At 57.8% G+C, this 10863-nt stretch overlaps 1 protein-coding gene across 1 annotated transcript; it reads left to right on the forward strand.

Moving 5' to 3' along the window:
- The first annotated feature begins 6284 nt into the window (after positions 1-6284).
- On the forward strand, positions 6285-10863 carry LOC140699756 (ral guanine nucleotide dissociation stimulator-like). Its single transcript, XM_072972299.1, has 8 exons — positions 6285-6465; positions 6866-6976; positions 7613-7806; positions 8441-8500; positions 9451-9644; positions 9845-9986; positions 10255-10348; positions 10706-10863. Exons 1-8 carry the CDS (start codon positions 6328-6330, stop codon positions 10718-10720), a joined length of 948 nt encoding a protein of 315 aa, XP_072828400.1. The 5' UTR covers positions 6285-6327; the 3' UTR covers positions 10721-10863.

Genomic DNA, 10863 nt, shown 5'->3' on the forward strand with positions numbered 1-10863 from the left:
CTTCTTACACAGATGGATAGGAATGACTAGTGTATAGACTTTTTCTGCCCTTTCTACCTCAGCTCAGGCTTCCTGAGCCCTGGTAGGGTGGCCGGTGATGGCCAGGACACAACACTGAACCACAGAGGTTTTTGCCTTCTCATTAGTCATGATAATTGTTCTTACTAACCCCCGATGCTTGATTTACACAGTCATGACTGTCAGACAGACCTGCACTCACCCATTTCCCACCCTCATGTCTCACTCTCCACTCGTTCCTTCTCGGATTCATTCACTTCTTCCTTCAAACCACCCGTCCTCACTCTCAGTGACAGCCTGAGAGCGGCAAACTCTCTGAGTCTCTTGGATCTGAACACAATGTTATTTTGCTTTTACTCCTGAGTCATGGCTTAGAAGGAAAAATATATGGACCTTCCTGTGATGTGTCCCTTCGCATCCGAGATGTCCTTCTGAAGTCTTGAAATCAGTGGCAGCCTGGCCTCGCACAAAGTAGGCTCACTTGGACCACTGGGCCCTGGCTGGGCTGAGAAGCATCCGTGCAGATGGGGCATTGTCCTTGGAGGGGCATCAGCAGGGTCCTCGCGGGTCAGGAGGCAGGGGAGGTGAAACAGTGGCAAGAGCCTCTCCTGTGGTTTCCATGGGGAGCAACAGGGAGGCAGGACTAGCAGGTGGGAGGAATCAGCATCTCTGGGTGGAGGGGCTGCCCCTACTTGTCTGTCCCCCCCCCCCCGGGTGTGCTCACTGGCATCTTCTACTGTCTCTAGGAACTGACTAGCGCTGGGAGGGGCAGCCCCTCCAGGCTCAGTGGGACCCAGGTGTCAAAGTGTCAGAAAACAGACAATAAAAAACAGCTAGCATACCTATCCAAACCACAGGCCTCCGTTTCCACATCCGTGGAGGGCGGGATTGGTCTCAGTGGCCCTCCAAGGCCCAGCCCTGCACTCTCAGAGTCCAGCCAGCTCCCAGGACCTCCCCAAATTCTGGTCCTAAGCGTCTGGGGTCAGCTAGGCAGCCAAGCCACTACCCAGCCCTGCAGCTCAGGCATTTCAAGGCCAGTGGGTCGCCTGGGGCCTCTGTGGGAGAGCAGGCCGTGGTGGGGCTGCTGGCTCAGCTTCCAGGTTGGACTTCACAAATGGAACGGGGGGCTCTGGGCTGGAATAATGCAGGCTTGTTCGTCAAGGGGAAGGACAGGGGTAACCGGGTCAGAGCACAGACTGCCAGTGCCTGGAGAACCATGCTGAGGCCCAGGGCCGACGGGGTCGGCAACCGGGAGCGCGCATCCTGCCAGGACCCTGTAAGATGGTGGCTGCTGTTTAATGCTGAAGCTCACACTGCCCAGAAGGCTTCTGGAAGTAAACACGCTCTCATAAACACAGGAACATCCTGAGAAGACAGTCAAACAAGGCTGGGAGACAAATGCAGGGCACGCGGCCCACCGCCCATCAGACAGCACCCCTCGCACCCACTCCCTTTGTCACCACGGCTGCCTGGCCTGTCAGTGGAGACAGCGAGAGGCCTGGTTTCCTGACCGCTTGCCCAGTGGCCAAAAGTCAGGGCTGAGGTTGGCACTTGTTCACCAGGGCTGTCCAGGGGACAGCAGGTGCCACAGAAGGATCTGTGGGGCCTCCTTGCGTCTGGCCAGAGGGACAAGATCTGCAGAGGGTTGTGGGGGTGCTGGTCCTGCACCCAGGAAGTTCACTGGCTAACTGGCCATCCTTTCCTGGAATCCCTGAGAGCCAGCAAGATGGGCGCCTTGACATTTGGGACAGGACTGAGCCACCCCATGTCTCTTCTGAGTCTTGTCTTTCTGCCTGTCCTCCTGACAAGGTGGCGCTCTGAGCATTTTCATCTCGAGACAGGAAGACAGAGTCTCACAGGGGCAAAGTGACCTGCCCAAGGCCACACAGCCGCAGCCAGGAGGGGCTCAGACTCCATGTCCAGCCCCTTCCCACTGGGACATGGCCTGCAGCTGCAGAAGGCCCCAGCTGCAGCCCTCAGAGTGTTCTCGGGAGTCATTTTGACTCCAGAGCCAGGGAGAGCAGGAGACTCCCAGGCCCCACATCTGCAACTGATAGCTATTGATAACAACAACAACAACAACAACAACAACAACAACAACAACAACAACAACAACAAGTCACGTCCAGAGCGTCCCAGGGCCAGAGTATCCTCCTTGAAGGCAGAAGGTGGGTCAGCTGGCCTCCTTCCTGCCAGGTAGGGTGGGATCCTGGTCCTCAGCCCCTGCCACAGCACTGGTGGGTTTGGGGGACCCCGCAGCCTCTAAAAGAAGCTCCTGGACCCCCTTGCCAGCCACTTGGCATACCTTCTCCCTTCTGGCTGCCAGCATTTCTTTAATATTCCTCTTCCCATCCAGGTCCGAGAACCACCCTAGGTTGTCGGGGATGGTGTGGTGTGTCTGGCAGCCAGGACAGGTCACAATGACCACACCCTGGTGATAGGCAAGCTTGGAGATATGCTTGGAGGACCTAGTCCCAGAGACATTGCAGGTGATGACTAGCTGGTAGTGCGCGGGCGCGGGTCCCTTCTCAGAGCTGGAGGGACGCCAGCCCCAGCCCCAGCCCCAGGCCCGCCTTCACCCTGCGGCCTCCAGGCAGGCACCGAGCCCCCAGCCGCCACCTCAGGCCAAGCATCCGGGAGGCGCGCGCCTCTCAACAGTCTCGGCAGGCGTCTCAGCGCTGTCCACAGGATCCCGCCCGCCCGCAGGCCCCACCCGCCATGATCTGCGCAGCGGAGACCGACCCCCGCCCCGGCTCTCCCCGCGCCCCGGCTCTGCCCGCGCGGCAGAGGCCACCTCCGGACCAGACTGTCCAGCCACAGCCGAGATCGCGCCCTGCCCCAAACCCGGCTTTCCCGCCGCGGCCGAGAACGACCCCCGCCCCGGCTCTCCCCGCCCCATCTCTCCCCGCCACGCCAAGTTCGCGCCACACCCCAGCTGTCCCGCCGCAGCGGAGATCGCCCCACGCCCCATGCCCCGGCTCGCCCGGCGCGGCCGAGACCGACCCACGCCCGGCTCTCCCCGCGCCGCGGCTCTCCTCACACGGCAAAGGACGCCTCCGGACCAGACCGTCCAGCCGCAGCCGTGATCGCGCCACGCCCCAACCACGGCTTTCCCGGCGCGGCCGAGACCGACCCCCGCCCCGGCTCTCCCCGCGCCCCGGCTTTCCCCGCGCGGCCAAGGCCGCCCCCCACCACAGCTGTCACGCCGCAGCCGAGATCGCCCCACGCCACATGCCCCGGCTTTACCGGCGAGGCCTAGACCGACCCCGACCCCGGCTCTCCCCGCGCGCCCGAGGACGCCCCCCACCCCAGCTGTCCCGGCGCAGCCGAGATCGCCCCCCGCCCTAAGCCCCGGCTTTCCCGGCGCGGCCGAGAACGACCCCCGCCCCGGCTCTCCCCGCGCAGCCGACGCCGCCCCCAGCCCCGGCTCACCCCGCCCAGCCGAGACCGCCCCAACCGGGCTCTCCGCTCCTGGCCCAGCCCTTCCCCTGCCCCTGCTCCGCAGATTTCTCCCGTCCTGTTCTGGCCCTTCCCGCACAGCCCATACCGCCACTCTCCCCGCCCCAATTCTGCGCGCGGCCCAGGCCACGCCTTCGACATCTTGGAAGCAGGCTTCCCTAGGCTGCTGCTTTAAAGATGGTTTTGAAGGGGAAAAAAAGGAAAAACAGAAAAGAACATAAATACAAAACAGACACACTCATAGAAATAGAAAACAAACTTGTGGTTGCCAAGGGGCAGGGGCGTGGGACGGGACAGACTGGGAGTTGGAAATGTGCAGATACTGACAGGCAGATGCAGAATAGATGAACAAGATTATACTGTATGGCACAGGGAAATACATACGAGATCTTGTGGTAGCTCACAGCCAAAGACATTGTTCCAAAGAATAAATGCATGTTCACGTATCACTGACAAGTTGTGCTCTCCACGGGAAATTGACAAAATGATGAAGAAAGATTAATCAATTGCCCAAATGCCTGTCTATATAAATCAACCTTTTTAAGTAAAATACCAAAAAGTGGAGGGGGAAAACAAAAGCTGCGGATTCTTTCCATAGCATCCCGGTGTGTTTGACGACATGGAGAGTGACCCTATTCGTTCCTTCAGCGAGCGTTCGTTGAACGCCTCCTGTGTGCCTGATACTGTGCCTGGTGCCCAAGAAATACTCCTTGTCCTGAAAAAGCATACAGTCGGACATGGAAATAAGCAGCTACAGCAGCGTCTGGGCAGTTCTGTCCTACTCAGCCGGGCCCCGCTAGTTCAGACATGATCACAATTTGGGGAAGGCCTGAGATAAGGACTGTATTCGTGCTAGTCCAGAAAGCATGTCGTCTAAGCGAACTGAAAGAGAAAGCACCTAAGAGTACAAATGGCTTCAAGGGCCCTAAGAGCATCCATTGACATGCTACAGCAGTGAAGGCAGAATCCACTTTAAGGAGCAGAGAACAGAGAAAGCACTCACCTTACAAGGGCAGACCTCTGACTGCCCTGTTGCCATCCCACTTGAGGGAGTGGGACCTATAGGAAGGAAAAGTGACCTGAAAGTCAAAAGGTAAGTGGTAATATGATAAGGCTGAGAAAGGGCCAAATGAGCAGCCGTGGCAATGACACAGTGACTTCAGTGAATCGGTCTCGTGGGAGCTGCCTGAACATGGAACCCCCAATATCTCAGTGGCTTAATACAATCCCGGGCTTTTCTTCACTTGCGTAACGTCCAAAAGGGGCTTATCTTCCTTGGTGGGTAGCTCTTCTCCTAGCCAGAGTTCAGGGATCCAGGTTCTTTTTATCCACTGAATCTATCATTTCGACGTATGGCTTCTCAGGTCTCAAGGACGTGAAGGAGAACGTGTAGGAGGTTTTTATGGGCTGTGCTGAAGTTCACATGCCACCGTCAGACCTCAACAGCTGAGCGTGCCCGACTGTGAGGGAGGCCGGGAAATGGAGTCCAGCCGCATCTGTGCCCACGAACAGGAGGAAGTGACCTTGGTAAGCAGCTAGGCCAGACCGCCACACGGAGCTAGAGGTAGAGGCCAGCTCCCTGTGGGTGGGCACCCTCTCGCCCTGACCTTGCTATCTCTGATGCCGAGTTGAGAATCTTGGGCCCCCCGGTCATGAGGCCCCTACTGTCATTTCCTCCATGCCATGCTGCCCGTGGCCTTGCTCTCTCTCACGTCCCCATTGTAGTCCATCAGAACAAAGATTACTTCCTGATCACATCCTTCCTTGTCGTTCAGTTTACTCGCTGGCCTTCCTCCTACCTGGACGGAAGCTCCCTGAATGCAGGGAAGCAGCCTATGAGATGGTCACGTCACTCTACCGATGTCAGCCACCATCTGCCCATCTGTCCCTGGGTCACTGCATATCCAGCTGGAGAAGTTCAGCCTGCCAGACTGTGTAATCAGAGAAGCGGACAGTTTTCCTGCTCCCAGGACTGTGCTACTGAGTGTGCACAGTGGACACAGGCTGTCTCTGATCCCAGTTCCAGCCCTGCTACCTGCGTGGCCTTGACTCATGAGCTCTAACCTTCCAGCAAGGGCCTCAGACTTTCTCACTCGGTTTGCTTTAGAAAACCGAAACCCTCAGACCTCAGGATGCTATTGCCCATTTCTCCTGTGTGGGGACAGTTTCCTGCTGGCGACACAGAGTGTGAGCACTGGTTTACAAAGACACACACACACACACACACACACACACACACACACACATATACAAAGACACACACATAGACACCCGTGTACAATGACATTGAATAAGAATTATCGCATCCCATCATAAGAGGAACAGACGTGGAGGAGGAAGTCAGAGGAAGATAACTTGGGTTGCAGGCAACACCTACAGGTGACATGACTCTCCAATTTTTTAGGCCTTATTCCACTTGCACCTGAGGACATCCCTAGAAGTACTTTCTAGAATCATTCCCACTGGGCAGCTGGGGAGACACACCGGCCTGGACACACACCAGGACTTCCCCAGGATGGAGAACAGGTAAGGATGAGGAGTGGATTCTGGAAGCCAGGGCGTCTCCTCAAAGCTGCCTGCAGAACCTCCCCCGGCAGCTATAGAGACGGCGGGGCTGCTCTAACTGTGCAAGGTGCGGGTTTGCGTGGAGAAGGGCGTGAGCAGGCAAGCAGCCCAGAGGGCTCATGTGGAGGTGTCTTCTGAGGAGGGGGTTCCAGGAAGTGGACCCCAGGAAGTGACATCACCTCCTTAACAGACCCCAACCGAAATGGAACCTGGTTACCAGGCACCCACATTTGGACAACAGCTCCAGAGCCAGCGCACTTGGCTGGAGACAGTTGAAGACACAGGATGTTCTCCTCTTGTTTCCCGGTCTCCCGGGGCTTCTCCGCCAGGAAACCCTGGACTGCGAGGTTCTTCGGTGGCTGTAGGCGTCTGTGGAACCCTCCACCCAGGCGCCTGTGGCCTATTTTGAGGAGGTCACCTAAGGTAACGCTGGGTGGCCTGGAGAAGGCCAGTCTGGGACCGGCCTCCATGGGGGGCCCTCCCTGGGCAGGCCCACTTTCCCTCATCTCCATGTCGCTGAAGGGGGACTTGAGAGGAGGTGTCCCCTCTGGGCAGGAATGGCTTGTTGAACACTTGGTGACCCGGTGGTCCTGTCATGGCCGCACCCAAGGACAGGGCTGATAAGGGGGAAAGAGGACTCCTGAGGGGCATCATCTCTGGGTCAACGGGAATACAAGGCACCCACTTTGTCAGCTTTTCTGCCCCTGAAGGAGGTCTGTGCAGACAGTGGTGGATGTGTGTCAGGACTGGAGATGTCTAGTGGGTCGGAGAACCAGACAGGGCTCTGAGGCTCCTGCCTGGCCTCTGGGCACTGTATTTACAGGACTCCACACACGGGACGGGACAGGACCTGGTCCACGGAGATCCCCGCTCCACCTCCCTGCAGGAGGCGCAGGTGCCCCACGAGAGCAGCAGAGCCCAGGACGCGCTCAGGGTGAGTGCGAGCGAGGAGACTCCACACCCAGGAAGCCCCGGGCCCCGCTGCTGCCCCGCTACTCCCCTGGGCTGCCTCTTAAGAGAGCTGCTGGCAAAGGCATCTGATGCCCCGTCTCCCCCATCTGCCGTCACAACCCAGGCCCTGCCTTGGCCAGACGCAAAGTCAGTGCCCACATATGAGTCCGAATCTCAGAAAGAGACTCGGACAGAACTTCAGTCTATGTGAAGTCAAGGGTATTTCTGCATTTTTCTACACGTTGTCCTGTTTCTTCTCCATCCCCACGTGTCCACATTAACCTGAAGATCCTGAGCCCTCCCACCCCAGGCTCAGCCGCTGTGTTCTCATCCCTAGAATGGGATGCTGTGACAGCAGTCACGGGGATGATGTGGTCCATGCAGGGAGGGGCCGGCACTGTGGTGCCGACACAGGGATCTGAGACACTGATGCATTTCATCATCGCCCTTCGCCCCAGGTACTGGTGATGCCGAGAACCTAGGATCTGCTTCAGGGCTCCCCTGTTCCACCTCAGGCACAAGAGCTTGAGGCTTGAGGATTCGGTCTAATCTCCAGCCCCAAGTGCCTGGGGGTCCCCGGTGCTGCCTCTGATCCATGTCTTTCCTCTTTCCACCCCAGGGGGGAGCTGGACCATCAGGGAGCGGGGATGAGGCCTACAGGGCTTGGAGCCTCCAGCGACACAGGCTGGAGAAGCTGGTGGCAAAGCTGGTGCCTGCCGTCCTGGGCGGGCACCCCTCTTACGTGAACACATTTCTGGGCAATTATCGAGCTCTTGCCACCGCCCAGCAGGTGCTGGACCATCTGTTCCAAAGGTGAGCACTGTGTCTTCATGGGACATTGGGGACCTGGCCACCTACCATCAGAGCCATGAGGCATTGTTCCTCTACCTCTCTGAGCCTCAGTGTCCCCCCTGCACGCTGGGGTCAAGAGAGGATCAGGCCCTAGGAGGGTAGGAACAGAGGGAGATCTTCATGGAAGGTGCTCTCCGGGGACCTGGCTCACGGAAAGGGCAGCTGGCGGGGCTGTGGTTGTGCGAATTTCATTGTCCTCCTGCCCAAGAGCTAGCGTCTGCCTCCTGTGTCACTGGGACTTTGGCCACGGGTGGAACTGTTTTCCCATTTCAAAGGGGATCGGTGACGCCATTAGCTGTCCCTGTCCTGGGAGAGTGAGAACAGTGATCCCTGGGAGGGACAAGTGGGGTCCCAGGCCCACTGAGATGTGCGCCTTGGGGCCAGGTGGGCTCACTCACTCATTCCTCAAATGTATAGAAAGGGCCCCCAGGGACAGGGGCTTTTCTAGGAACAACCATCATTTAATACATCGAGCAGACATCAGCTCTGCCCTCCAGGGCTTCCATTCTCTCGGGTGTCACACTGTCACACTAGACAGCACATCCAGCTAGTGTGTTCGGGACAGTCCATGTGACGCCTTCCTGCTCTCCTCTAGATACGGATGCGTCCTCCCTGTTACGGAAGAGGACGGGGGACCCCTGCACCAGCTGAAGCAGTGAGTCTCTTGGATTGAAGCGGGAAGGACTCCTTCCCCAAATAGTGTGTGAAGCTATGGGCTCTCTGGTTGGGCAGAGGTGGGCGGGATCCTGGATCCCGCATATCCTGTGAGTCTGGCTTGAGAGCAGAAGTCCTAGGGCTTCCCCTGGCAAAGAAGAGACAAGACCCAGAGAGCTGTGGATGCGACTGTGGCACTGTGAGGGGCATCTGGGAGGTCAGAGGACAGAGTCAAAAGTGAAGAAAACCCACAAGCATCCCCTATCCATCCCATCCCTGCCCACACGCCCTTTGGGAGACACAGACCACAAGGGGTAGAGAGCATCGTGCCCACCAACTAGTGTAGCCTCAATGGTGGGGACTCAGCTGGTGCTCAGGGGACCCAGGGAGCCTCAGGGGACAGCTGAGCCCATCCTGATGATGCTGAGTGGCAGGGGCAGAAGGAGACCCAGGCAGGGTCCCTGGAGGATTGTGCAGCCAGCAGGTGCAGGAGCTAAAGTCTGAGGAGTGAGGAGGCCCGTGGGCAGCCTGGATGGCCGACACAGCCTGTCTGTTCCCTCCTGGCTCAGGCACTCATAGAGCAGCTCCTGTGTCCCTTAGAGGGCAGTGCGCAGAGCACACAGCCTGCCTGTCCTCACAGACGTGCCATCCAGTGGGGAGGGGCAGGGAGAGGGACATAGCAGTGTGACAGGTGTCCCTGAAGCAGTGGACAGGTGGTCACGCCATTGAGCCAGTGCTGTCCCTTCAGAAGGCTTGTAGCAGCCCCTCCTCTGTGTCCAAGCCCGCCTCTGCCCACACTGCCAGCTGAGATGGGACATGGAGCAGAGCCGGCCTCTGGATGGGCAGGAGCCAAAGGCAAAAAGTCCCCGGTCCCTGCAGGGCTACCCTGGGAGCCCAATGTGGTAGGAAAGGCTAAGCCTCTGACTCTGGTGTCCCCCTGACTGCACCCAGGGCCATGGCCTCCATCCTGGGCACCTGGCTGTTCCAGTACCCAGACGACTTCCACCAGCCTCCAGAATTCCCATGCCTGAAGACCGTTGTAGCTTACGTAGAGCTCAGCATGCCTGGCTCAGACCTGGAGCAGCAGGCCCACCTCCTCCTGGCACAGCTGGAGCAACTGGAACTCCCAGAGGCAGACAGTGATGGTGAGGAGGATGCAGGGTGGGGGATCTGGTGGGTGGGGAGGGGACGGCACTGGACCCCACAGAGCAGAGCCTGGGAAGACTCCCTGGGGGTGGAATCCTGGAGTGAGATTTGATTGAGTAGCAGTGAGGGCTCCCCTGGCTTTGGGAGACACGTGGGAAAGCAGTCCTATTGATGAGAGTTTCCCTTCTTGGAGCTACAGCACCAGCTCCAGAACCCGCTGGGGAAACCCCTCTGGGTGGAGCGCCAGCTCCAGCTCTCCTGCCTGCGACAGCGCCAGAGCCAGAGCCAGAGCCAGAGCCAGAGCCAGAGCCAGAGCCAGAGCCAGAGCAGAGGGACGCGCTGTAAGTATCCGTCTGGCTCGGCTGCCTCCCGCCGCCTTCAGGGCCGGGCCGCCCACTCTTCCTGAGGTGTCTGTGATTTACAATTCCGGATTATTCTTAGAGGTGATAACATATTCCTTGCGGCCTGTTGTGTCTGTGTTTTATGGTTAATAGAAACTTCAAAGTGCCCTACATGTCTCTGTTTGGATAGACTCACTTCTCTGCACCAGACACACAGGGCGGGGATGTGGACAAGTGGCCCCAACACGTTCCCACCCTCTCCCTGCAGGTCCTGTGAGGCAGCGGCCTCCTCCCTCTTGTCTGCTGTGGACCCAGGGCCCAGCTCAGGGCCTCCATCAACACTCCCTGAGACCCCACCCTTGGTAAGTGGCCGCTCATGGCATGATCAAGACAAGGACTTAGAAGGCAAGCCCAAATTTTGACCTTAGAGGATTTGTTTTCTTCCAGCAGTGAGACTGATTTTGTGTTTGTGTGAATGTTGCCTGTTTGTCCGACATCCATGGAGCCAGCAGCTCACATGCCATTCCCCGTACGGCCACCAGAGGGAGGGATGTCACTGCTTCTGAGAAACACTGTTCCATTCCAAAGTGCTCCTTCCCAATTTAGCCCTCCTCAGAACATGTTTTAGAAAGTGAGGATTTCTTTAAGCTATAGAGGTTTGGTTTTTTTCTTCAATCTCGTTTCAGCTCTAATCTCAATACACTTTAATTCACAAACAGAAATTGAGCCACTGAGTGGAAGTCGTCACTTGGGATACACAGACGTGTGTTCTTCTGTGTCCAGCCCCCATCTGTGTCCACCTCTGTCCCTTCCTCTCTCCCTCCAACCGTCTGCGTTTGTAAATATCTACTTAAATAAAAGACTTTGACAATCAGTG

Source organism: Vicugna pacos, chromosome 11 (genome assembly GCF_048564905.1).
Source record: "Vicugna pacos chromosome 11, VicPac4, whole genome shotgun sequence".
Taxonomy (NCBI): Eukaryota; Metazoa; Chordata; class Mammalia; order Artiodactyla; family Camelidae; genus Vicugna; species Vicugna pacos.

Excerpts from the sequence above, each read along its gene's own strand:
- LOC140699756 (XM_072972299.1), top strand. The coding sequence starts at position 6,328 with ATGTTCTCCTCTTGTTTCCCGGTCTCCCGGGGCTTCTCCGCCAGGAAA. Across the intron at positions 9,645-9,844 it reads CCCAGAGGCAGACAGTGATG|CACCAGCTCCAGAACCCGCT; the intron begins GTGAGGAGGATG and ends TTGGAGCTACAG. Across the intron at positions 9,987-10,254 it reads CCAGAGCAGAGGGACGCGCT|GTCCTGTGAGGCAGCGGCCT; the intron begins GTAAGTATCCGT and ends CTCTCCCTGCAG.